This window comes from Gymnodraco acuticeps, unplaced genomic scaffold (assembly GCF_902827175.1).
Source record: "Gymnodraco acuticeps unplaced genomic scaffold, fGymAcu1.1, whole genome shotgun sequence".
In the NCBI taxonomy this organism is placed as follows: Eukaryota; Metazoa; Chordata; class Actinopteri; order Perciformes; family Bathydraconidae; genus Gymnodraco; species Gymnodraco acuticeps.
Genome location: NW_022990341.1, coordinates 2,087,444 through 2,114,911, shown reverse-complemented (window position 1 = coordinate 2,114,911; position 27,468 = coordinate 2,087,444). Strand labels below are relative to the sequence as shown.

The following is a 27,468-nucleotide window of genomic DNA, read 5'->3' as shown; positions in this document are numbered from 1 at the left end:
TCGTTTGAATGGACAGCTAGCAAGCATAGACAGTATATTTAGCCAGCATCGATGTAGCATGAATGCTTTGCTTTGTATGTCCGGGGCGGGACATTCATGTGATTGGTTGTTACGTCGCCACATCCATTCCCATTTTTCATCATTGTTCCAATGTTTATTATCATGAAATTAATATCTATATATTTTATACTATACTTGCACTGCTTACTGTTTTCATACTTTATATATCTTAGCATATTCATACACACTGTTCATACTGCTCACAGGCTGATATCTAGTGTATTCATACCCCTCACTGTTTATTCATCATTCAATTCATTCTATATTTTATTCTGTCTATTGTGTACATTACTTTTCACTTTACTGCTTGTTGCACCTGACTAGAAGCTAAACTGCATTTCGTTGTCTCAGTAGGCCTACCTGTAATATGTGCAATAACAATAAAGTTGAATCTAATCTTGAGCAGGAACAAATGTATTTACTTAGTACATATCTGACATTAACGATTAAACACATGTGTGTATTCTTTATAAATGTAAACCGAGTCAAGCCGACTCCGGAGGTGGCGGTATGCACCTTAAAGTTGTTTGCAATCCGCCAAAAAACGGAGAGAAGAAGAAGAAGCCGAAGCTGACTCCGAGCTGTCCGACTTCAGGCGAGCTTTTTGAGACCTCCCCCGGCTGCGATCGGCTATTCTCGTCTACTTTCGAGGCGAGCCGCAACGCGTCTCAAACAAGCCTAGCACTTCCACCTTTTCTGTAGAATGACCCGCCTACATTGTAAACACTAAACACGTGACCGGAAGTGAGAGACTGAAAGAGACAGATTTGCAGCACAGTATACCGTGTTAGATAACATTTATGAGACACTAGCGACAGAATGAGCCAGGAATGTAGCACAAGGTTACAAAGTGCAACCAGAGAAAAACTCAGGAAGTTTGACTCTCTGCGCGGTGAGTTTGATTTAACTGTCTTGTATTATTTTCCTAGGTATACTTCCTCCTCCTGTGTTATAAGCACTTGCTTTTTCTCCGCCTGCAGCTGGAGAGGTGCAGCCCGGTGAGTTTTGGGACGTGGTGGTGCTGACAGCTGTGGATGAGAACCAGAGAGAAGCCTATGAGCTGCAGATCAGAGAGAAGCTGCTCAGAAAAGAGCTTCCGGTCGGAGTTCAATACAAAGTGTTCGCAGACCCGCCTGGATCTAAAATAGGTGAGCGACTATGGAGCTAATTTCCTGCCATAACTCCACAAACAAACTAAACAGGTTTTACAAATACCTCATGATTCACGAACAAACACAATGTGGTTTGCAAATACAAAACACCATCTGCAAACTAATGCATTTAGTTTTGCAAAGAAAAAACGTATCTATCAAATAAACACATAACATGTTTCTAATAAATCATGTTTCAGAGACAAATTCAGCTCTATAAGCGACTCAGACGGTTTTATTGCACTTCTTTCTATCTGTTGCTGAGGATCAACAAAGCACAGCATTTATATTTGTAATACTTAAATGACCTTGTGTTTAATTAAGGGAATGGAGGCTCCACTCTGTATGCCCTGCAGCAGCTGAATGAAGTCTATGGGAAGACTCTGCGCAGACTGAGGGTCATCCTCATCCATGCAGGTTTGATATTTCAATGACTTTTTGTTTTTGTTTATCATTCAAACAAAGTCGAATAAAGTTTTTGCTGCACTTTGTGTTTGTGTCTCTCCGCCTTCTTCTACGGAAGGGATTCATTATCATGTAATTAACTTAAAGGTGGGGTAGGTAAGTTTCAGAAACCGGCTCGAGTGCACTAAAATTTGAAAGTACACAGCCGAAAATAACCCGCCCCTTCCTTCAGACTTCCTTACAGAGCACCTCCTCCAACACACATGAACGCGCACATGACGTCAGCAGACTGGTGAAAGTGGCCGCCTGTTGCTGGCGAGTCGTTGAAGTACTGCTGCAATGCACGCCCAATGACGGCACACCCAATGAGGGCACGAGATACATTTGTGCGTGCACGAGATGGAAGGCTGACAGACAGGGCGGCAATCCAATCCGTTTAGCCGGCCCGGCTAAACGGATTGGATGTACTTTTTACAGTATTACGGCTTCCACAGATGAAATGTTTTTATGGATTTTTTGTCAAAGCACTTCAGATATTCATTGCTATCGGATGTTAAGAGCATTCCATGGAATATAACAAAAAGTGTATCTCGAGGTTACTACCCCACCTTTAACAGAAATGATCTCATGCACCAAAATACACATGTACATATTTCATTCAATAATGGTAGAGATTCTGCAAAACTGATCTTGCCATATTGCAATTTCGCATATCCAGCTGCCCTGAAACGTAATCTGATTTAGGCAAACATGGAGGAGGAGAATGATATTGTAAAATCAGCGTGTGGAACACATTGGTTATACAGTATGATTACCTGCAATTTGCAGAGCATTTAGACAGCTTTTTGAAATAGAAGAGCATCAAATCCTTCAGGAAAAGTCTGGTCTATTCTTTGGTATACTTCAGTAAAACTTTGTGGTTTTAAATTGCTTAATATTGGGCTGAAATAAGCAGTGGCGGCGCCAGAGTAGTTTTGTTGGGTAATCTATGGTAGGGCTAACCCATACAGTCGTGGGGTTCAAGTCAGTATTTGCAATGTAATATCGCTATATCGCCCGCCTTGACAGTGAAACGCCACGCGTGAGGTTTAGATTATTTCCCTGTCTCAATCCAAATTGAACTGTGTGAAATAAAAAGGCTAATTTGTCTTGTAGTAAATAAAAAGGGCGACCTGGAGCCAATCCTGCAATTTACCCACAGGTGAAAGAGTTGACCTGCTGAAAACCCAACCCCTGCAGGGGGGGATTCTCCCGCAGGAGATTTTTTGAAATACTAACATCAAATACACATTCTGGTAGGCTACTCTCTTGAGAAGAAAAATAAATAAATCTATTACTACACGACATATTTAAAAAAATGAATGCCATTTTAGTTTTTTGTTACTTTGTTCTGAAAGCTGAACCTGCTGCTCCTCAGAGAGAAGAGGGAAGAGGCTGTGAATTACTTTACATTGAGGATAAGGGTGGATAGCCCCCATTGTTCTGTGTGTCAAAATGAAAGACAGCCCACACACCTATCAATCATCAAACCGTGGGGTCTTATTTCATTACGTGTTGATTTCTATCAACACGTAATGTTGTATCGATGTAGAGATGTACTACCGCAAAAGTATTCTCCGTCGGGACTTCCTGCAACAACACCACGCCGTTATCGTGATTCTGATTGGCCAGAAGATATTATCAAAGATGTTTTATTGAGAAGACGATCACTACGTGACAAAAGTTTTCAAAACCGTTTCTGGTCTTCGGTATTTCCAGACAAGTGGCTACTGAAATCAATCTTACAAACTGCTGTCTGTGCAATTTACTCCGCGTGAGTTGGCTGACTTTATTTTGCTTACTTTAACATAATTTTTCATGGTGGGGCTAAGCCATTTCTTGGTATGGCTGTAGCCTACCCCAGCCATTCTTTCACACACAGTGACGTCACAGCTACCCACAATGCGCGCGCCATATATTTTTTTATAAAGACGCCATTTTTCTGGAGGTGCAAAAATCCTGGCAATGCTATATAAACAGCTAGCTTATGTCGCCAGGGAGAGCGCACTAGGTTTTTTTTCTGATTTAACGACCGAAGAAATCGCTGCATGTCTTCGGATTACATCTCTGGACTTGAGGGGTGTGCTCTAGGTCGTTACCAGCGTAAACTAGAGCTGTGTGGGTTGTTGGATGTACAATGTATGGAATTACGACCCTCAAAAGTGGCCTTCGGTCGATTTTGGCTGCATCTACGTCTATCTTCTGGAAACACCAGGTGAATACCCCACTTGTCACAATAATATTATCATGCCAATGCATATCTGTGGTATTTTAGAGTTGACTATATTGATTAAGGCAATCGACTATGATATTCTGTATGCACCTCGCGTGAAATGGTTGATACCGGAAGTACGGTGTCGCCCTCGGCCCAAAACCCGTATGTGTGTGTGAAAGAATACCCTGGCGCCGCCACTGGAAATAAGTCAGAACACTTATTGTTGCACCTGTTTGCCTTAAAACTGTAAATTATATTTTTATTCAGAAACCTTAAAGTTTTCATTTTGAAAGAGTTTTATTTGTACAGTTATATGTAATTGTGTTGTTTGATGCTGTGCAAATTGTAGAAAACAAATCACATGTGATACAGTAGGGCGGCTCAATTCATCGTATTTTAATCGCAATTACGATTATTTTTGTATTATTATTACTTTTTCTTTTTTTTTTCAAATTATTCTTTTTTTTTATTGGTTTTTCAGTTGAATTATACTTAAAGTTCACGGTAATCAACTGTTAAAAACATACTGTTAAATTTTTTTTTCTCCAATAAATTGATGTTTTCAAAGTAAATGGATAATCGTTTTTAATAATCGTGATATCAATTATTGACCCAAATAATCGAGATTATGATTTTGGCCATAATCGAGCAGCCCTATGATACAGTATAGTATGGTTAATTTAAAGCATTTATTAATTACATTTACAGAACAATAATTGTATCCTGATGAATACAGTTATGGTGATTTAAAATAAAATATACAGTGTTGAAATATACATTTTGACCATATTGCCCACCCCCATTTCAAAATGAAGGTGTGGATTGCAAATGCTCAGACATTTTGAATTATTCTCGTACTGTTTGTGATGTTTCCCTCTTCTCATCGTCTCCAGGAGGGTTCAGCCAGCGCCTGCCGAGTGCCAGCGCTCTGGGGAAGATCTTCACGGCCGTGCCTCTGGGGGACCCTCTCTACCAGATGCTGGAGCTCAAACTGGCGTTATATGTGGATTTCCCGTCTCAGATGAAGCCCGGTGTGCTGGTGACCTGCGCGGACGACATCGAGCTCTACAGCACCTCAGAGGATGAGAGGGTTAAGTTCGACAAACCTGGCTTCACTGCATTAGGCCACCCCTCCCCACTCTCTATCGGGACCACCCATGGAGTGTTTGTGTTGGATTCAAAAGAAAAATCGTCTAATTCTGAAATTGAAAACACCTCCTGCCTGCTCTTTCTGCACAAACCGAGCGTCGATAAGATGCGTGACACCGGGGCTGTTTGTAAAAGGCAGAGTGGTTGTTTCGTGCTTTCTGAAGCCGAGTTTGCCTACACAGACAGCACCTATTACATTGATTTTAATACAGCGATGTCTCTTCTCAATCTGCTGAAGGAGTTAGGGCCTTTGGACTGTGAGGTGGACGCTTACGGAGACTTCCTCCAAGCACTGGGTCCTAACGCCACGATAGATTACACCATCAACACTGCGAATGTCACCAAAGAGGAGAGCAGTCTAGTGGCAATCCGCCAAAAGATCTTCCATCATCTAAAAGGAACTCCTTTGAATGTTATCCTCTTGAACAACTCCAAGTTTTATCACATTGGAACCACGTCAGAGTACCTGTTTCACCTCACGGAGGATGTGATGCTGAGGACTGAGCTGGGTCTCCTGTCCTCTGCATTCAGCGTGGATATGAAGGAAAACTCAGGATGCTGCGTTATGCATAGCGTCCTGGACCCCAGTGTCTCTGTGGGAGCTGGGTCAGTGGTGGAATATTCCAGACTGGGAGCAGGAGCTTCTGTCGGCGTTGGCTCCATCGTAAGCAGCTGCTGGATCCCTGCAGGACTCTCTGTGCCCGATAGCGTCTTCATGCATTCCCTGTGTGTGAATCACAAGCAGAAAACCAGGTTTGTAACCGTCGTCTTTGGCATAAACGACGACTTGAAGCGCAGCGTGGAAGCCCCGGCGTTTATGGAAGATTTGAATCTGTTTGGTGTCAGCGTCTCAGAGTCTTTGTCTCGCTGGGGGCTCGAGAACGAAGCCCTGAGGTTCTCCGCTGATGCTTCAAACTGTAGTTTGTGGAGCGCTTGTTTGTTTCCTGTTTGCTCGGATCAACAGAGCTCCTTTTCACTGACTCTGGAGATGCTGCAGGCCGCGCTGAGTGGCTCTACTTTCACTTTACCCAGAGACACACAGCTGATGTCCATGCAGGAGGCCTTACAGTGTAAAGACCTGCAGCAGATGTTGGAGTTCAGAACAGGACTTTATGAAGACATCAAACAGAGGAAACCTAACAACTGAAGACTTTCATTCAGATTATGAGACTGTTTAGGTGCCAGAAAACATTGATTGTGCTGTAAATCATTTATTATGCTAGGATTCTTTGATTATCAAATGATTGTTTCAACAGTGTGAAGAGCTGATATTAGGGCTGCTCAATTAATCGTATTTGAATCGCAATTACGATTATGGCTTGCAACGATTACGAAAACAACGTAATCTAAATAAAACGATTATTTTTTTATTATTGGTTTTTCAGTGGAATTATACTTAAAGTTCAGGGTAATCAACTGTTAAAAACATACTGTTCAAATTCTTTTTCTCCAATAAATGTATGTTTTCAAAGTAAATGGATAATTATTGACCCAAATAATCGAGATTATGATTTTTGCCATAATCGAGCAGCCCTAGCTGATATGGATTTAGTCATCTGATTCACTTTTTATGAAGTCAATACTTACATTTTTTTATTTAAATATAGCTTTCTGGTGAAATGTTAATCAACACTGTGCTCGATTAACATGCCCTAAGTCTTGTTATAGTGTGAGACAATTATATTGCTTTCAAATATACCTTCTTTTTTTACAGTCAAGTGTGTCCAATAACATTATTCGTTTCCATATTGTATGGACTCATTATCGTTGTTATAGCTGTAGTTTTACTCGTGCTTTTTTTCGAGAATGACACGTCAATATGTCTGCAAAATGAAGACATGAGAGAAAATATACTAAAATATCCAAATACTTTATATATTTTTCAATGTCACACACAGTCACAGTGATACACGGCTGCTTGCATTTGGAGGGAGATCGGTTGTCGTAGTTGTTGGGCATTCCACTCTAAGGAGTTTATTTTTAGCCCTCAGCCATGATCCGTGCTTTATCTGGACCTGTGTGATAGTGGCTCAGAGATTGTATTACTGCTTTACCAAACAATACAGCACACATCACAGGAGAAGAGACGCCTTATCAATGGGAAACTACAAATCCAGACCATCGCAGACATGCACAGGTAAAGGACGGTGTGTTTGTCATAGTTTTATTAATATTATATGTATCGACAGAACTGAGAAAGAGATTTTAAATGAAGAAGGGAAGCCTGGTGGTTTGTGTGGCTGCCATTACTCAGCAATACACACACTGACATGTACAAGCCATTTAAAAAACAAGTGATTGATAAAGATTATATGTAGGGCTTAAAAACTGTTGTTTGCACTATTTGATACATGTTCATTAAGAGATATTTCTGCAGATGGAAAATAAAAGCATTCTATATCAGATGAAATTGAAGAAGTGTTGTTGTGTTTAACCCTGATGAAGATGAGTGGAAGAAGAAGGTGGGCGAGTCGTACTCTCTGATCGTAGAGAAGTTAGATGATGACTTCACGCTCAAAGACAGCGAGCTCGGGGAGCTCCAACTGGCTTTCAGGTGACAACATACATTTAACTCAATTGAATTGATCAACTTTTTATGTTGTGTCACTTCTCACAAGCAGCTAAGTGAGGTGACTAACTGTACCATGCACATTTGCTTATCAAAGGAATTGAAAAGGATAGGATATTGTTAATTAGGACATTATTTTAAAACCTAATAGCTGATGTTGATTTACTATTCCCCTACACCCCCTTACTATTCATTTAGCAATGAATACAAAATGCTATATAGTGCTGCTTATCTGTAAACTAACATGCTTGAGTTATACAACAATTATTAAATGCTGTTTCTTCTTTCAGATTTAAAATGATGTTATTGTTTTAACGGTCGCTGCACCTTGGCCATTAAACCTAACATCAAATATAAATAATTAAAATCAAATGTAATCCCTAAAGATTTAACCTAATTCAAAATAATGCACAATGTTTTTTCTTATTTGAAGCAAATGTAGGATTCTTGATGCTCCGAGTTCGTATCTTAATTAAACTTATTTCAAGTCCTTTTGGATAAAAGCATTATATGAATGTAATGTTACGTGAACATTTACATTTGATTACAACCCTGTAAGCAGGTGATGTGTATTTTGTGCGTCTCAGCTCTGATGAGGCTTTCCGGAAGGTGAACGTGAGTTACCGAACAGAGAAGGGTCTGTCGCTGCTGCACCTCTGCTGCGCGTGTGGAGGTATGCATGACTACTACTCTCTAATAATAACTCTGGAAGAGAGGATCACCGTGAACTGAGTGACACCACTGTCTGCAGACGACCTCTGCTGCTGCTCACATGAACTGTAGATCTGTTATATTGTATAAAAAGATATAGAAAGAGTCAAATTGGAGGAAATCAGTAATGAAAGAGAGGTACTCACATATTAAGTACAGGTGTAGAAATACGAGTTTGAAAAGTAAGTAGTTGTAATTAAAAGTACAAAAGTATAAGTATCATTATGTTTTCAAATACCAAAAGTACTTATTATGCAGAAGATTTGATTACAGAAATATTCATAATTTTTATATAGATAGATTTATAAATATATCTATATAAAAATTATGAATATTTATAGTATAATAGTATAATATTCAATTTATTGTTAATGATGATTTTTTTTGTTGCTTTATATTTTGTTAATGTAGAGAGGATAGACAAGTTGAATATTTCCCTCTGAGATGTTGTGAGGTAGAAGTATGATACAGAGTAAAATGAATATAGTCAAGATAAGTATCTCAAAATTGTACTTCAGTAAAGTACTTGAGTAAATGTACTTTATCACAGCCTGATTGTACGTGTTGTGTTCAGGTAACAAAGAGCACGTCCGCACACTGATGCTGAAAGGCCTGCGACCCTCCAGACTGTCGAGGAACGGCTTCACCGCGCTGCACCTGGCTGCTTACAAGGTGGAGAGGAATGAAGAGCAATAAATACAGGGTTCAAAGTTCAAGTTTTTTAGGTGCAATCTATCTTGTTTTGTTTGTGTTGTTGTGTGGTGAAGAGCTGTCCGACCACATGGTGGAGTGCAAGTGCCAGAGGTGGAAGAACAACTTCTACTTGAGTAACATGTAGTAATACCACAGGGAATAAATACTCCTTTACAAGTAAAAGTCCTACAGTACCTTCAAAATGTTACTTTTAGTGAAGGTAAGTATTCATTATGCAAAGAGGCCCATTTAGAATAAAATGCATTTTATTGGATTATTACAATTCTTACCTTAAGACTTGAAATATTATTTTTTATGCATTTGGAAAGTGTGTTGTTATTTCGCCTCAATGTTTGAGGTCTTGGTTAAAAACTATGTAATTGGATGCCTCACGGTAGGGCTAAGTATTTTATAAGCTATTTTGTTTTACCTATAGAAAAACTAAATACTAAGTTGAGTAGTCTATTGACACGATAAGTCAATAAATAAAATGTGGATCCTCTGCAGGATAATGCTGAGCTGCTGACGGCTCTCCTCCACGGGGGGTCTGACGTGCAGCAGGTCGGGTACGGAGCCCTCACCGCCCTGCACATCGCCACGATGGCCGGACACCACGAGGTGAGAGCCGGGATTTATTTTTCAGTGAGGAAAAAATATCAACAGCTCTATAATTTAGCATTTTTGTTTCACTTTGATTGTTCACGACATTAGATACGTTGTTTTGTCTGTTGATGTGTGTTGTGATTATAGTGTGTATGTTTGTCTGTATGTGTTCGGACCCCAGGAAGAAGAGCCAATGCTCATGCTGTTGCTAATGGGGATTCTCATTTAGACATAAAGGACGTTTCTATTTAAACCTTGTTAATGTGTATTCCCTCCACCAGGCCGCAGATATCCTGCTGCAGCACGGAGCTAATGTGAACGTTCAGGATGCCGTGTTTTTCTCTCCACTGCATATTGCTTCTTATAACAACTACGAGCAGGTAAAGTTCTCTTATCAACCACTTCTGCATTCTTAGAGAAAATAAGTACTTTTCTCATCCAAATGTATGTGTGTACTAATCTCTCTGCTTTAAAGCTGGCCAAGCTGCTGCTGAAGTTCGGGGCGGATGTGAATGCGAGCGGGGAGGTGGGGGACCGGCCTCTGCACCTGGCTGCGGCCCGAGGGTTCCTCTGTATCATGGAACTGCTGCTGGGGGACGGGAGCAAAGCCAACGGTGAGACATGGGACTCCAACAGGTGGTTCCTAAGAATATAGACTTTTCAATAAAACACAGCAGAATTTTAATAACAATATTCATATAAAATAGATGCCTTAATGTTCAAAAAGTGTTTTTCTCATACTGCCTGTTCTGCAGCACCTCTATTAACCCTCGGTCTGAAACCAGAGCTAAGGTGATCTGATTGGTTAGCTGGCCGGCTCTGTTGTGATTGGTTGTCCCACCCCTTAGCTTGTCACGTACATCGGTTGGAGCGCTAGCCAATAGAAGCACAAATGTTACATAGTGACGTCATCATGTTCATCATGTCCAGAGTGGGATTAAATGTTTAATTTACCGTAACTTGTTCTGCTCTTCTCTCCAGTAAATGCTCTCGACAACGAGGACCACGTCCCTCTTCACTTCTGCGCGCGCTTTGGTCATCATGAGATTGTGCGCTTCCTCCTTCAGGGAAACTTCGACGTGCAGCCTCACTCCGTCAACATCTACGGGGACACACCATTACACCTGTAAATGATTCACACTGTCAATAACCTTCTGCACGTTCGTGTACGATGACATGAAGCGCTGTATTGAAATGTGTGTCTCACCAGGGCCTGCTATAATGGGAAATGTGAGGCTGCTAAGGAGTTGATTCAGCTTTCAGGCACAGACAGTCTGACGAAGGAGAACATATTCAGTGAGACGGCCCTCCACAGGTATTGTCTCACACTGTATTTATTTATAGTCTGACTAACACCTGCTGTGCATAATGCATGCTATATGGCACACTTTCCTCTCCAACCTGTGAATCATGCTGCTCTGAGGTGATGATGAGACCATGTTTTGTGTTACAGTGCGTGCACATATGGTAAAGACCTGGAGATGGTGAAGTTCTTGTTGAGCCAGAACGCCATGAGCATCAACACTCAGGGTAGAGACGGACACACAGGTGAGAGTGTTTTATAACTCCCCTTAAAGGTCCCCTATTATACTGTTTTTCATCAATAGAGTATAGGTCTCAGATATATACAAAACATGTCTCTGAAGTGTTTGGCTCCAAACACTAAACAGATCATTGCAGCATCCCATAATCCCCTCTGTTTCAGCCCTGTTTCCAAAGTGCTGATTCTCTGTCTGTTACTTTAGATGAAAATAAGGAGCCCCTCCCCACGCCCCTCTGAGAGAGATTTGGTTAAAAAGAACACAATGGTGCTCTAGGAGGAGATTCAGGTGATAAGGGGGGGGGGGGCTACCTTCGCTGGTGATTGGCTAATGGTTACACAAGCCACAAAATCGTTATGACATCATAAAGTGGTCAAAATCTGATCAGCTCATTTTCAGACAGGTTTTTATATAAATGGATCAGGACAAAAAGAGAGAGAATCTTTGTTCCTGAAACTTTCAGAATCTATTTACACAGAGGGGACACGTGTTGATGTAGAAGAGACATGAAGAAGTGGGTTTTGCATAATAGGTGACCTTCAACACATGTGCAGTCAAATTTAAATGTAGTTGTGATTTTAATAATAATGCTGTGATACATGTCCTTGTTTGATCTTTTTAAGCTCTGCACAGCGCCTGTTTCCATGGGCACATCCGCCTGGTGCAGTCCCTGCTGGACAGCGGCGCCGACATGAACCTGGTGGCCTGCGACCCGAGCCGCTCCAGCGGGGAGAAAGATGAGCAGACCTGCCTCATGTGGGCGTATGAGAAAGGTTTGTCTGTAAGATAAGATAAGATAAGATAAGATAAGAGAGGACTTTATTAATCCCGAGGGAAATTGTTCCCCCCTTATCAGATTCCACTAGATGACCACCATGGCATAACTAATTTAGGATAACAAATATCATAGCCATATCAACAGAGAATTAACAATAAGATAAGATAAGATAGTATCCCGAAGGAAAATGTTGTGCCAGAGTTACAAAAATACAATAGACACAGCAGCACAATAATAAAACTGTACACTGGTCTGTGTAGGATAATGGAAAGATTTAAATACAACTTTAAAAATAATCTATCCATCCATCCATCCATCTATCTAGCTATCTACAGTATCTATCTATCTACAGCAGGGGTGCCCACACTTTTTCACCTTGGGAGCTACTTTTAAAATGACCAATTCAAAATGATCTACCTACATTAAAAATGCTATATAAACATATATTTGTTTATATATATATATATATACATAGTGAGTATACCTTATGTTGGTGTACCTTGCATAACTGCATGGACCCGTATGGCACAATACAACTCAGTACATTTTTGGTCATTATGTCAATTTTATACCCTTTCTTTAGTAGAATTGTATAAATTGGAAGGCTAACAAGGTAATCAGCTCGCCGGTGATTTGCAGCTGGCACGGTTGACCACTTATGCATGGTGAACTGTGTGTTAGAAAAGATGAGATCTCAGACTGGCTTACCTGTGATCTATCTATCTATCTATCTATCTTTCTATCTGTATATATAATGTTCCTATGTATTTGTTGTTAGGTCATGATGCCATTGTCACCTTACTGAAACACTACACACGTCCAGATGACTCCCCCTGCAATGAGTACTCTCAGCCGGGAGGGGGTGAGTCGCCTCTCCAGTAAATTATAATCTGGATTTAAAATCACTCGAGTGCTTCTCATTACTGTGTCTGAACATGTCGCCTCTCCTCCAGATGGGTCCTACGTTTCTGTGCCGTCTCCTCTGGGAAAGATCAAGAGCATGACTAAAGGTAGTGAGGTGCAGCGAGGCACGGAGGGTTTCATACACTTCACATCACTGTCAGCTGACAGGAGAACGAACACACACACACACACTGTCTGCAGCCTGTGGGGGGGGGGGGGGGGGGGGGGCTAGCTGCTGAGGAAAACACCTGAATTATATCACTTCCTCTGAAAACACACAACTGTCTCTGTCTGAGGGAAAATAATACCTATTACCTTAGAAAACGATTGTTATCTATCTGAATTATATAAAAAAACATCTTTAGAGCCATTTACCATCAAGGGTTAAACATGAAAAGTAATTATGCCATTGGGCCTTAAGAGGGCACTATATCAGATTCTGAAACCAACAAGCTTCTGCCTCTTTTGTCATTTAGGGAGTCATCTGTGGAGAAAATACAGTATGTTCACTGCTGTAGTCATTTAAAAGCTTTGCCTTACTGTTAATCAATGACTTACACTGAAGCCTTCTTACCAATAAAATACTATTTTTCGGATCTTTTCTTAGCAGGAAAACCTAATAAATGTAAATTCTTAAGATGAAAATGCTGCTTACTTCTTTAAACAAATTGTATCCTTGCATACTTTTGTCCATGTTGTAGACATGATAACCTGACCATTGTCTGTGTTTGATTTGATCTCAGGATGCTTTTAGAATAACACACCTCCCTGTTAGAAATTAAAGTGAGCCGTATCACCTGGAGAGGGCACTGAAATACCACTTTCTGTGTGGTGTAATTATGCATTATAGTTGGGAAAAGCTCTCCATTCATGACTTTCGTTTTGTAAAATGATTTCAGAGAAGGCAGAAGTTCTCCTGCTGAGGGCCAGCCTCCCGTCTCACTTCCACCTTCAGCTGTCTGAGCTGGAGTTCAATGAGATCATCGGATCAGGTAAGACCATTCACATTTGTTCTGTTTTGAATCAACATGCTTCAGATGATAAAAATAATACTGAGCATTGAATCGTTTTTATATAGGCTCCTTTGGAAAAGTCTACAGAGGAAAATGCAGGAACAAAGTTGTTGCCATAAAAAGGTGAAACTCCACTTAAAATACTTCCAAATATAACATTTATCATCCCATCTTGGGTAGGGGGTAACTGATTAATTATTGTGTGCAGATATCGAGCAAACACGTTCTGCTCCAAGTCGGACGTGGACATGTTCTGCAGAGAGGTCTCCATCCTCTGCCGCCTCGACCACCCCTGCATCATCCAGTTCATCGGGGCGTGTCTGGACGACCCCAGCCAGTTCGCCATCGTCACGCAGTACGTCTCCGGAGGCTCTCTGTTCTCGCTGCTGCACGAGCAGAAGAGGTGAGGAACAACTGGATATGTCAAGTTATATACATATATGTCAGCAAGCCTATCACAGACAGTATACAAATGATCCAATACAGTATGTATATATATACACACGTTGCTTAACCTTTCGCTCATATTTCTACATGACAATTTTACATCAGTTTACATACTTATAAGCACATAAAGAGTTGTATCACTTTGTATTATAAAAGTTATGGCATAACGACAACACATTTAACCAGATTAACCCTTATGTTGTGTTCGGCTCTCCCGTGACCCGTTTCAAGTTAAAGTTATATAGTAACTACGCTCTAGTTTTTTTTATTGGAACAAGGCTTCATGATATCCTCCACAACAGCTATATAAACACTACAACAATTATTTTGACCATTTTAGCCAAGTCTGAAGGTCTCTCAAAAAGAAAGTGTATAATTTGGTGTTGGGGTCTGGGGAGACCCAGCAGCATTGTTGGGGGTTTCTCGGGGTCAAATTTGACCCAATCAAGATTCATCTTTGACTTTAGACACCCCAGCCCCACCCCCTCCATCCACTGTAACAATAATTGGAGAGATTGTATTCTAATATTGGTCTATTATAGTCAGATAACGTAATGATCCACTGTCTTCACTATAGGAAATATAATGAGTGAATTGAATCACATGTTTTACTTAAATATGTGGTGTAATGTTTTTTGGGGCCATACAATTAAATTACAACAGGATTGGATGGTTATGAATGCATTATAAGTTAGTTATGATGTTGTTAAAACAATATTGGATGATATTTCATCATATTTTTTGAGTGTTTTGGACTGAGATAAATCATGGGTCAAAATTGACCCGCGAACACCATGAACGGTAACAGCTTTTGAACACAACACAAGGGTTAATAGAAGCCACTGTTCACTGTCATACACTCCAGCACAAGATTATTGTATTGAGTTAGAGCTGAAATGGCTGATTCATCTCGTTTTCGTTGGTCATAAATTAGGTTAAATTATCGACAATTGTGATTACCCATTTGACATTCAAGCCATTTACCTAGCATACTGTCACATTGTTTCCAATTGCTTTGTTTCTCTCTCTTATATTCTGAAAACCTGGGTTATAGACTAATGTTCCTATACCATGTCATTTACTATGCTATACTATTTACTTCAACTCACAAAGACTTTTCTCAGTTTGTGGATTCTTTGTTCACCGTGGAGGAAGGTGAGAAAAACAAAGGTTTCTTCAAGATTTCAAGGTCACACAGGGGGGAGTAACTGACATACAAATGATCATTTTGAGGGCAACGTATTCCTTTAAGGGGATTCCTCTGTGTTTCCCAGGAAGCGTCCCCTCTCCGATCATCATTGATCCAGATGAAGTGTTGGGCTAACTGTGTGTCCAGGTGCTCTCTTTATAGACCGTCCTATTGATCTGTGTAAAGTGCTGCGTGTGATTGGCAGGAACTATTGATCTCTGACTAAGTGGCTGCTGCTTTAATGATGTGTCGATGGACAGGCTCATCGACCTGCAGTCCAAGCTCATCATTGCCATCGACGTGGCAAAGGGCATGGAGTACCTGCACAACCTCACCCAGCCCATCATCCACCGGGACCTCAACAGGTGGGGGAGTCATGTGCTGTTAGGGTATCATCAGTCTGAAATAACTGTGGTTGTTCCTAATGACATGTGATCTCTACAGCCACAATATCCTGCTGTATGAGGACGGACATGCAGTGGTGGCTGATTTTGGAGGTAAGAGATACTCTGGATTTAGTGTTTAGTGGGAAAAGGATTTATTTATTCCCAGGTCAAACTACTCCGCAGTAGTCACAGATATTTATTGGCTCCAGCTCTGATTGGCAGTACTGGAAACATGGCATCTTGCTGACTCTTGTTTTGACCCTTTCCCAGCACAAGGCAACAGTGTGTGTTCAAGTAAATATTTAATTAATTAAAAAAAGAATTGATATTTTGGGCAATTATTATGTGGCTTAAACTCCTCTCTTCAAAGCCAACATTGACAGAAAGAGTCATTTTTACCTCGCTATTCATCCTAAAACCAACTTAATTTGGACTTGATAGAAAATAAAAGGTATAGAAAATGTGTGTCTTTCTCAGGACAAAGCTTGTGTATTTCACAGCGCCACCTACTGACCTCACAGTGTATTACCCTCATGTAAAGATTGTCAAGAGCTTTTCAAGTATTTAAGGGGTTGACTGTTTAATGCTATTTTATTTCTATTTCTGAAATATATTGGACTGTTTATTTCTGTGTCTTAGTTTCTCTTATGTACATTGCCTTGTGTTTTATTATGCTGCTGCAACGCAAACATGTCCCAAATTGGGATCAATAAAGTATATCTGTCTGTCTGTCTATCTGTCTGTCTGTCTGTCTGTCTGTCTGTCTGTCTGTCTGTCTGTCTGTCTGTCTGTCTGTCTGTCTGTCTGTCTGTCTGTCTGTCTGTCTGTCTGTCTGTCTGTCTGTCTGTCTGTCTGTCTGTCTGTCTGTCTGTCTGTCTGTCTATCTGTCTGTCTGTCTGTCTGTCTGTCTGTCTGTCTGTCTGCCTGTCTGTCTGTCTGTCTGTCTGTCTGTCTGTCTGTCTGTCTATCTATCTATCTTCCTCTGCAGAATCTAGATTTCTAAAGTTTGTGGACGAGGATAACATGACCAAGCAGCCGGGGGTCAGTGTCCTCTCTGTCTCCGATTTATTTGATGACATGCACAAACCTTTTGCAAGTAGTGTTTCTCCCTCTTTGGCCCAATATTCTAACACCCTCTGCAGCATCCATGAAAGAATGCTGTTATTTAGTTGGAGTTCAAGTCAGAGCTTCTACTAGCACCTGCCATCAATTACCCACCAGCTTCAAAAAGAAAAACTGCCTTCATGCAGATTTTGCCTCAATGTGCTGACTCATCACTACCCAGAGTGCTTGGCCTGCAGTTTGGTGTTAAGTGTGTTCCATCTCCTGGGAGCTGCCTGTTGTGAGGAACTACTTGCCCTTGCTGGGACGCAGAGTTTCTGTCAGTAATTGGTTCTCATTTTGTGTGTGTGTGTGTGTGCGTGCATGCGTGCGTGCGTGTGCGTGTGCGTGTGTGTGTGTGTGCAGAACCTGCGCTGGATGGCTCCTGAGGTTTTCACTCAGTGTACTCGCTACTCGGTGAAGGCAGACATGTTCAGCTACGCCCTCTGTCTGTGGGAGCTGCTCACCGGAGAAATCCCCTTCGCTCACCTGAAACCTGGTATTCTATCACCTCTGACATCACACACCTTTCTCACAGCGGACAAACACAGTTGTCCCCATATCAGATTCCACTAGATGACCACCATGGCATAACTAATTTAGGATAACAAATATCATAGCCATATCAACAGAGAATTAACAATAAGATAAGATAAGATAGTATCCCGAAGGAAAATGTTGTAACAGAGTTACAAAAATACAATAAACACAGCAGCACAATAATAATAACACTGTACACTAACAGTGCTGTAAAAAGAGCAATTTAATGACTACAGGAAACATGGATGGTCACATAATTAATGTAAATATTAACAGTAGCCTATGTAGTATTTAGTAGTGCAAAAACCGTAGTGATAGTTACGTAATTGCACGTTATTTATCATTTGATGGAACAATAACTTCCATCAAACATCACTCACAACATATGTCAATCCTCATGATTGCACCTGCAAACAATAACAGGGGTTCACCCAAAAGTGATTGAGATAACTCAATCTGAACCCAAGAATGACTGACAATTCTGTCCGAGACTTATCACGGCTACACAATTCTTCAAAAATATATTGAGAAAACATGCAAAAAAATAATGTTAAAAGAAAAATATACACAAAGACAGAACTAAAAGACTGTGAGACAACATGTGATCATTTCAAAAACGTAATGTCAGACTGACTTGTGTCCCCAGCGGCGGCAGCAGCAGACATGGCGTATCATCACATCCGCCCCCCCGTCGGATACTCCATCCCCAAACCCATCTCTGCCTTCCTGATGAGAGGCTGGAACGCCTGCCCCGAGGTAAAGGACACATTTCAACTCTTCTATCTGAGCTCTGGCTGCCAGAAAAAGTCTCTCAAAAAATGCACAATTAACTTACAGTACATGTAGTACAGTAGCCCATAATATAGTGAGTATCCACTCTGAGCTGTAATGTCCAGTGTATACTGAACTAGAGAGTTTGGTAGATTCAATCTTAAAAATAATCTAACCAGCATCTTGCAAGTCATTAGATATCAAGGCAGACTGATTCACTTTGATTCAATAATGTTGTTCAGACACAGTTACAAATAGAAGTACAATTATAAGTCATAGTGGAGGTTTTTATGGAGATATGTGAATTGGGACACTCTTACTGTATATACAATATCCAAAGCTTGAGAATAAAGGCGCAGACACTATACAGAAAGTATTTATTAAATATATCTTACTAACGCATCTAGATTTAGAGAGAGTTGATGTATTATACAGAAACATTTATAAGCTAAAAACGCCTTAAAGGTCACCAATTATGCAAAATCCACTTCTTCATGCTCTTCTACATCAACATGTGTCCCCTCTGTGGAAAGACATTCTGAAAGTTTCAGGAAAAAAGATTCTCTCTCTTTTTGTCCTGATCCATTTCTATAAAAACCTGTCTGAAAACGAGCTGATCAGATTTTCACCACTTAATGATGTCATAACGATTTTTTGGCTTGTGTAACCATTAGCCAATCACCAACCAAGGTAACCCCCCCCCCCCACCTTATCACCTGAATCTCCTCCTAGAGCACCATTGTGTTCTTTTTAACCAGATATCTCTCAGAGGGGCGTGGGGAGGGGCTCCTTATTTTCATCTAAAGTAACAGACAGAGAATCAGCACTTTGGAAACAGGGCTGAAACAGAGGGGATGTCTTCAGAGACATGTTTTGTATATATCTGAGACCTATAATATATTGATGAAAAACATTATAATAGTGGACCTTTAAAACTAACCAAATACTAATTTAACGCTAATGGTGACATAACATTTAATAAGGCTCAGAGGGGGAACTGATGCTGAGTCAGCTGCAGTGTCCCTAGAGGATGCATTACATTACATTGCATTTAGCTGATGCTTTTATCCAAAGCGACTTACAATAAGTGCATTCGACCAAGAAGATCCAACCTTGAAGAAAACAGAATCATATAAGTACATCAGGTTTCATAGAGCCAAACATTTCAAGTGCTACTCAACTGGCTTTAGATAAGCCAGTCCTTTGTTAGTATATAAGTGCTTTGTTAGTAATTCTATCGCTCGAAGTGGAGTCGAAAGAGATGAGTTTTCAGTCTGCGCCGGAAGATGTGTAAGCTATCTGCTGTCCTGATTTCAATGGGGAGCTCATTCTACCATTTTGGAGCCAGGATAGCAAACCCACGTGTTTTTGCTGATGGGAACTTGGGTCCCCCTCGCAGCGAGGGTGCAGCGAGCCGATTGGCCGATGCAGAGCGGAGTGCACGTGCTGGGGTGTATGGTTTAACATTACTGCACGGAGGTTCTCTTTTAGCAGCACAGGATGATCCTCTCTCAGTGCTGCCATGCTCATTATTAGCCGCCACGTGTTTGTGTGCTGGGCCTCATTAACACATATTATATCACAGCCGAAGGTGCTGCTCTCTGTGGCACGATCCTTTAGTTAGAAGACGCTCCTGCTGTGGTCCCAAATCTCAAAGACATCACAAGGTCTAATGTCCTGGGGTTTGAGAGTGGGACATGCTGAGAAATATTTATCAAACCTATAAGAAGCCTATATTACAAAACTGCTCTCAGATTAATGCACATTTTCTCTGAAACTAGTGTAAATGGAAAGGACAAATTGTTCTTAAAAGTTTAATAGAATCTCACCAAAATGATCATCGGACCTTTCTAGACTAGGTTTTCAAAGTGGAGGACAGGCTTCTCCATTAGGGCTCAGTGAATTAAAGTGAAAATATTATAATTAAATATTAGTTAGATATCATTACATTACATGACACTTGTTAGACGCTTTTATCCAAAGCGACTTACATACATTCAATACTGTGGGCAATCCCCACAGGAGCAATTTGGGGTGAAGTGTCTTGCCCAGGGACACAACGACATGCTGACTGCAGTGGGACTCGAACTTGCTACCACCTGATTCAAAGTTCAGTGCACTAAGTTCAGCGCACTACTCCACTGAGCCACAGCCTCCCCTATCACATAGAAAAGCTTAAATGTGTGTGTTTTGGTGAGATAGTTCAGACATACAGTGGTTTCGGGAATTTTACAGAGTTAAAAACAAATAAATTACTTAAAAAATAACTATATATTTGGTGTAGTCTCATGTTATGTCAAACAGCAATATTAGGCTATCTTGGCAGAGTTGTTATGTGTATAATAGGCTCAAATGGGATAACCATGATCCCATAGGCATCAAGGAATTCAGAGGAACTAAGCGGACTAGGAGGAGGCGCCTTTTATTCATTTGAGACCATTACAATGCAGTGAAGGTTTTTTTCTTCCATAGAGCAGTAGATACTTGAGTAATGACAACATATAAGCGAACAAATATAGGGGAAAAGCAATCACTACAATCCCAATCCCACTTTGATTTGTTTTCATCTGTACTATATAGTATTCTGTGGTCTGTGATATTAAAGCAGACGGTCAGACCCTGTTTCTGAGGATGTGATGTATAATTGAACAGCTCTGGGGAGGCTCTGTTTGTTCTCCACAGCGAGGGAAAGATCTGAGGATCGCTTCTGAGGCAGAGCTCACCTGTGCTTCATGTGTGGGCGGACTAAAATACAGGACACACTGAGAGAACCCACGTGTGTGTGTCTGTGTGTTGGATGCACACAATGCTTTTGATTGTTCAGCATCGAAACAGAAATGTATTATAGTTTGCTTTTTTTTCAAATTTCAGGACAGGCCTGAGTTCTCTGAAGTGGTTTCCAACCTGGAGGAATGCTTGTGCAACGTTGAGGTATATAACAGATAATATAACAGACTTGGACTTATTTACCCACTAGCAGTTAAACCCTGATAAATATAAATGTATTTATTCTTAAATGGAGCAACTGTTACAACATCCAATTTCCCCCTAGTAAAAAATGAATTCTAATTACGATCCCTCATGTTCCTGACTGTCCCCTTGTGTATCCCTGCAGTGTGTTATTTACTGTTGTTGTTGTTGTTGTTGATCAGCTGATGTCCCCGGCCTCCAGTAACAGCAGCGGCTCCCTGTCTCCCTCCTCTTCCTCCGACTGCCTGCTGGGGCGCGGCGGCCCGGGGCGGAGTCAAGTCGCTGCGCTGCGGTCCCGCTTCGAGCTGGAGTACGCTCTGAACACTCGAGCCTACGCCATCTGGACCCAGAGGTGAGGAACTGAAGCTCCTCCACCCTCAGGGGGAGGTGGCGGGAATGCTCTGCATAAATGCCACTTTTAAACAAGTCAAGATGTTATCAGTTGAAGCTTTGCATTGACTTAGCATCCAATTTGTTTTTGGAGGTGAAGACCAAATAACTTCATGTTTCTTACAACACTAAACAACTGCTGTCTCTTCTCACTTTGGCTAGTTCCATGACCCAATTTCCTTAAATATTGTCAATTTGTTTAAAAATCAACAAACATGAATCGGACCCTTTAACTTATTGGATCAATCAGTAAATGCAGTAAATGTGTTGGAGCGCAAATAGCAGCTCAAGTATGACGTTTTGATGTCACTGTGTTACAGAAGTAAACATAGCTAAATCAAGGTGTTTCAGGCAAGTGTTTAAATGTCTTCAAATTATTTAAAGTTGTTTATCATTTATATAATGAAAATGTGGATAGGGTTTAAATTGCCCAGTAGATTAAAAAGCTTTTATAAAACAATCTCACCAGAGAATATTTTTCAGCCTTACTCTCACGAACAGAAATTCCACAGCCAGCTTTAGTTTGGACAGTGGTGTCTTGGAGACGTCTCGCTCTGAGAAATTGTAATAGCAACATGTAGACCAGTTAACATAGTTACTGTAGTGGGGGGGATGGAGTTGCTCGGATACAGAAAAGGAAACAAAGGAAAGCCAATGCAATAAAACATGCATGGCTTTCTGACCGAGGAGAGAGAGAGTGTGTGTGTGTGTGTGTGTGTGTGTGTGTGTGTGTGTGTGTGTGTGTGTGTGTGTGTGTGTGTGTGTGTGTGTGTGTGTGTGTGTGTGTGTGTGTGTGTGTGTGTGTGTGTGTGTGTGTGTGTGTGTGTGTGTGTGTCAGGCAACAGTCACTATGAAGCCAGATACAGGAGCTTATCGTGGCAATTAAACCTTAGACAAGAACTTTCTGTGTGTTTTCATCTTATGAAAGTTCAAATTCATCCTCATTTTAACAGTTGAACTTATAATAATGTACAACATGTTTGAATATTAAATGCTGATCAACAGTGTGCAGATTGTGTCTGCGGCGGCCAATCAAATCTGTCCATCTATTTTTTATTCTGACCCCCTGCAGAGAAAGTGAGAGCAGCGTGGTATTAGATCGGACATTACATATTCAATTCCTCCAGCTTTTATCTGCCTCCATCTCATCTATCTTTCTCCATGTAAATCAAGCTGGATATATTTCTGCACTGGAGTTGCTTTGCAGTGGATTAATAAATAATTGCTGATTTTATTTTGCAGTGAGCAGCGCCGTGCATCTGGAGGTCTTTCACTGGAGGAACTCAGGAGGAACATGCAGTTTTCTCCCATCGATCGAAATGGTTTGTTTACAGAACACATGCACACTGATAAAGTGGCAGTCATTGTTTTATATACCCCTCTCTGTCGGTGGCACTTAAACCACAATATAAAGTACCAAAAGGTTCATTAAAAAATAAACAAATGAAAGAATAGGACAGCAATCAAATTGACTTTTATAATATTTGTTAGGGACTATTTTCTGCGGCGGATGAACACAAATGTTGTACTCTAGTTAGTATGTCTGCTAGCTAGGACTATGTGGGATCACTCATTAACAACGGTGTCCTTTCTGTTTAAGAAGATCAATTCATTGTCATTTTGGGTCTTTTCAGTGAATTCTTTCCATTAAGAACATATTATATTTCACAGACCTTAATATCTCTAAGATATTATTCATCATAAATGAAACTAACTATGAATAGTGTGTCAGAGATGTCTTTATTTGTCTCTTTTCCAGGCTATGTGTCTGATCCCATGAGCACCATGAGGTTAAACTCCTCTTACAGCAGCAGTGGCAGCTTCGAGGACAGTAACTAATCCTTTTTATTATTACCTATTTTAGACATTCATGCGTTTTTTATAGTTAATTTTAAGCAAAACCTCTAAACAAAGATGGTTAAAGTAGAAAATACTGTATTTCTAACCATGTGCAAACTGAACTGTATTTTGTTGAGTTTCTTTGTGAGTTGACATTCTTAGCTCCAAATATCTCTAGTCTTGTGTTTTTTGAGTTTTATCTGTTACATACATTATGTCATGTTTTTTTTTATCATTTGTTGACGCTTTTTGTAAATACTGTATGTGTGACAAGCAAAAACAGTACATTGTTTGTCTACTTTTTAGGTTCCCAGTTCATTTGTGCATATGTTCTTCATGTAAAAAATAAATAATCAGAAAGCCAGTATCAATCTCACCGTTTTTATTTAAGCTTTCGTTCACTAACGGATATCAATCAAACACAAGAAGCCTCACAAACCCACGCTAGCCATACGGATCAAATGAAAAGGCAATATAAATAAATAAATATTTTCTTTTTAAATAAGAGGTAGTATTAGCAGCTCTAATGACACAACTCAGCGCTGCTATATTTGACATTTCACAATGTTACCACTGTTTTATTCTTGGATCCTTGCTAGCTTAGGTTAGAATTCCCGTTTTTTTGTCTAGATTTCAACTTAAGAAATATACACGTTTAAGCACGAAAACACAGTGCAATTACAGATCTCTAAGGTACTGTAACATCAGTGGAAATAGCGTAGCTGGGACAAACTAAGCTGTGGGAGACCAACAACGATCAATTATTGAGTCGTGTGTGAGTGGAAGAGTATCGGTTTACGGGTAATAAGTGATAGCAGCTGCACTTGATACGACGCCTCTTTGTTAGCGACAATAGGAAGAGATGCTCTATTGTAAACATTTCATGCAGCAGTCAAAACTCCTTATGCAGCGTCCTCTTTTTGGTTAGTGAAGGATGAAGACTGTTTAAGAAGCCTTTGTGAGGTAAACATAGAAGCCACAAGACACTTGAAGGCCTCGGACAAAACTAAAACCATAAACAGTGCTGCACTCTGTGAGGAAACTTGGAGTAGGTGATGTTGAAATCAAAAACAAGTGCTCTTCAAGAACAGGGCAAGTAGTCTAGTAAAAAACGGAAAAAAAACACAGCTTACTTTTAATGGAAGTCAATGGTATATGTTGGCAATCTAAAAAGCATCCAAGGCACTCTGATTGTAAGTTTGGAATACTTTAATAATAGAAAGCTAACCAACCATTTTATGATAAACAAGTCTTAATTAGGATATAAAGATGTGCATTTTCAGACTGCCATCCAATACCAATGACTTCCATCCAAAGTAACAGTCACTGTTTTTATGAATGTATACTCTAAGACAAGCTTTTGTTGTACCTTGGGGAAGTCCCTAATAATGGGGCGAAGCCTGCGAGCTAGTTCAGGCAGTCAACTCGAGTACCAATGATACATTAACATCACTCAATGTTCTTTATACATCTGTGGAGTGATGAGGCCCTAGACGCCAAACTCAACTATATGCTGCTTCTAATAAACATATTAAGAAACACGTGAGTTGTCCGACTGAAATGTCTGTTTTTCTAAATGTAGCCATCTGATTGTCTAATTCCTCGCTTGTTTGATATTCACTTTTGATCACATTATCCTGTAACTAAAGAACAAACTATTAAAGCCTCACTGTACCTTGGAGCCGCTCTAATGTCCGCTCTCTGTCCTCGCAGCGGTCAGCAGAGGATATGAACTTCTACTGAACATCGCTTCACCCACTGAGAAAGTGCTGAGTCGGTCTTTACTCAACGTGTGTTTGATGTCCTCGATCATCTGCACGTCTCGTCTGTCTCCGTTGATGCTCGCGTCCGACGGTTGGGGGTCAATGTCTTTCCGTTGGGTCTCCTCTTGACTTCCATCGTCAGACGTTGTGAAATCGGTTATTTCTTTGACTTCTCGACTTTGTTCACTTGTTTCCAGAGTTTCTTCGGTATCTTTTGTTTCATTTGCCTTCAACTTGGAAAGCCCTTCAGGAATCGTTGAACATTCGCCCTGCTCTTCTGTCTTGGATAAAGGTAGAAGATCTTTCTCCTCTTCATTTGCTTGTTTTTCATTCAACTCTGGACTAGTTTTCTCCTCCCCCTCAGCTCTGCCGCTCGTTACTGAATGCTGAGTCCCTGATAGGCTTTCCACTTCAGTTTTGGAAACATCAGTTTGCTCAGTGTCATCCTGCATTAAACCTTCTTGCACTTTATCAAGAGATCGCCTACTTCCTTTCTGGTCCTCTGACCTTATATCTTGCCCTTTCACAGACTCTTTATCACTCTCTGGCTTTACTTTAAAGTCCTTTACTTCAGTCTCCTCCACTTGCTGAGAGTCTTTCTCACTCTGTTCTCCGGCTTCAGAGTGAGCTGAAGATTGAGGTTCCTCTTTGCTTGTAACCCTTTCCTCATTTACACTTTGAGATATCTCTGCCATCATAAGTGGACTCTCTGCTCTCGCCTGTTCTGTAGATTGTGTTTCCTCTTCGTTGGCGTTAAGTTGAGCATCTGGTGATTCCTTTAAGTCTTCCAACGGTTCAACAAACGTCTCAAAGAACTTGGATGTTTGATGCTTGGTTACCCAGTTTGTGACCATCTCTGCGTTGTTTTCTCTTGTTGGTACTTCTGGAGTTTCTTTAACTTCTGCTACGCTCTCCTCTGTGTTGTTTTGTGTCGGGGACTGTGTTTGAGGTTGGAGCAGCACGCTGGCTCCTTCCTCCGAGGCCTTGCTCGCCTCCTCCGTGTCTGCTCCGTTTTCTCCGTCAGTTGCAGAGTGATCAGCAGGATTTTCTTCCGTGTGTTTTTCAGTGTTAGAGTCAGGCTGTGCCGTGGATACCTCTAACTTCTGAGCTGGATCTAAATCCACAGCTGTGTGTGTTGGAGTTTGTGCCTGGTCACCTGACGAAGCAACCATCACCTCACTGACATGACTCGACACATTATCGCTCTTTGTCATCAACTCGGAATCTCTGTTTTCACTGTCAGGCTCAGATACATTTCCATTTTCATCTTGTTTCGATCCCTCCTCGTCGTTTCTCTCGTCTGATTTCGATTCATCCTTCGTTTCCATGCCAGATGTGTCCGGGTCGTCGTTTTGAGTGGATTCCTCTTGCTTTTCGACACTGTCCTCTGCTGCCTCAGCCTCAGTGTGTGCCACATCAGGAGCTTTGTCGACTTCAGGTGTTTCAGCTTCAGACTTCACAGTTACTTCCTTTCCCTCTGTGCTCTCCCCCTCTGTGGGCTCCTCTGCTTTTGTCTCAGTATTCTCGTCTCTTTTCACGTCAGTTTGAACCTCTCCTTCTCCCTCCTGAGTTTTCTTCTCGGTTGACATCTCTCCATTTTCAACGTCAACTTGTCCCTTTTCACTGCTGTCATTTACTTCTTGAATTTCTTTTTCAACCTCCATTACGTTGTTTGAAGTCTCTTCAGTCGTTTCAGTCCCCTGTGCTACATTTCCTGCTTCACTATCCTCGACATCCTCTGACTCGACAATATTATCATCTGATATTGTTGCATTATCTTTATCCAAGTCGGCACCTGTACTTCCCTCAGATTCCTCCATGATCTCAGACGTCTTTTCTTCTCTGTCTGGAGTCTTATCAGCTTCCTCTTGTTTCTCTTCACATCCTTCCTCATCTTTATCCTTCTCAGATTTGTCCTCGATGTTATCTTTCTCTTCCTCATCCTTTCCCCCCCCAGCTGCTGTGTTCACCTTTTCACTCTCAATAGCTTCATCTCCCTTTTCCTCTGATTCTTCCTCATCATTTGTATTCTTGACACTTTCACCATCTTCTTCGTCTTTCTCTGTCTTTTCTAATTCATCTGCCTTCTCTTCATTTGCAACTTCCTCTTCCTCACTTTGGGATTTCTCTGCCTGTTCTTCATTTGCATTTCCTTCATCCTTAAAGTCAACTTCAGTCCGCTCTGAACTCATTTCCTCCTTTTCTATCCTTTCTTCCGTCTTACTCTCATCATCCTCCTCTT

The 27,468-nt window shown here is 40.9% G+C and overlaps 3 protein-coding genes across 3 annotated transcripts in view; 2 read left to right on the top strand and 1 right to left on the bottom strand.

The window, feature by feature from the left end:
* Nucleotides 1-709: 709 nt before the first annotated feature.
* On the top strand, nucleotides 710-7,429 carry fpgt (fucose-1-phosphate guanylyltransferase). The gene is made up of 4 exons (XM_034223543.1): nucleotides 710-952; nucleotides 1,041-1,208; nucleotides 1,536-1,628; nucleotides 4,764-7,429. The coding sequence occupies exons 1-4, from the start codon at nucleotides 880-882 to the stop codon at nucleotides 6,164-6,166; spliced, it is 1,737 nt and encodes a 578-aa protein (XP_034079434.1). The 5' UTR covers nucleotides 710-879; the 3' UTR covers nucleotides 6,167-7,429.
* Nucleotides 6,978-23,962, top strand: tnni3k (TNNI3 interacting kinase). Its single transcript, XM_034223542.1, has 25 exons — nucleotides 6,978-7,156; nucleotides 7,465-7,573; nucleotides 8,176-8,261; nucleotides 8,874-8,971; nucleotides 9,500-9,610; nucleotides 9,877-9,975; nucleotides 10,071-10,209; nucleotides 10,577-10,721; nucleotides 10,806-10,910; nucleotides 11,049-11,143; nucleotides 11,760-11,909; nucleotides 12,693-12,776; nucleotides 12,868-12,924; nucleotides 13,717-13,809; nucleotides 13,896-13,953; nucleotides 14,039-14,233; nucleotides 15,727-15,831; nucleotides 15,911-15,963; nucleotides 16,841-16,893; nucleotides 17,320-17,452; nucleotides 18,140-18,249; nucleotides 21,136-21,195; nucleotides 21,417-21,586; nucleotides 22,867-22,946; nucleotides 23,384-23,962. The coding sequence occupies exons 1-25, from the start codon at nucleotides 7,117-7,119 to the stop codon at nucleotides 23,461-23,463; spliced, it is 2,508 nt and encodes an 835-aa protein (XP_034079433.1). The 5' UTR covers nucleotides 6,978-7,116; the 3' UTR covers nucleotides 23,464-23,962.
* erich3 (glutamate-rich 3) overlaps nucleotides 23,869-27,468 on the bottom strand; it is a 17,179-nt gene continuing 13,579 nt past the window's right edge. Inside the window, 1 exon segment of the mRNA XM_034223541.1 lies at nucleotides 23,869-27,467. Within this exon segment, the coding sequence (XP_034079432.1) occupies nucleotides 25,151-27,467 (2,317 nt within the window). The 3' untranslated portion in view covers nucleotides 23,869-25,150.

Excerpts from the sequence above, each read along its gene's own strand:
- fpgt (XM_034223543.1), top strand. The coding sequence starts at position 880 with ATGAGCCAGGAATGTAGCACAAGGTTACAAAGTGCAACCAGAGAAAAA. Across the intron at positions 953-1,040 it reads GAAGTTTGACTCTCTGCGCG|CTGGAGAGGTGCAGCCCGGT; the intron begins GTGAGTTTGATT and ends CTCCGCCTGCAG. Across the intron at positions 1,629-4,763 it reads GGTCATCCTCATCCATGCAG|GAGGGTTCAGCCAGCGCCTG; the intron begins GTTTGATATTTC and ends CATCGTCTCCAG.
- tnni3k (XM_034223542.1), top strand. The coding sequence starts at position 7,117 with ATGGGAAACTACAAATCCAGACCATCGCAGACATGCACAG. Across the intron at positions 21,196-21,416 it reads AATGCTTGTGCAACGTTGAG|CTGATGTCCCCGGCCTCCAG; the intron begins GTATATAACAGA and ends GTTGTTGATCAG. Across the intron at positions 21,587-22,866 it reads TACGCCATCTGGACCCAGAG|TGAGCAGCGCCGTGCATCTG; the intron begins GTGAGGAACTGA and ends TTTATTTTGCAG.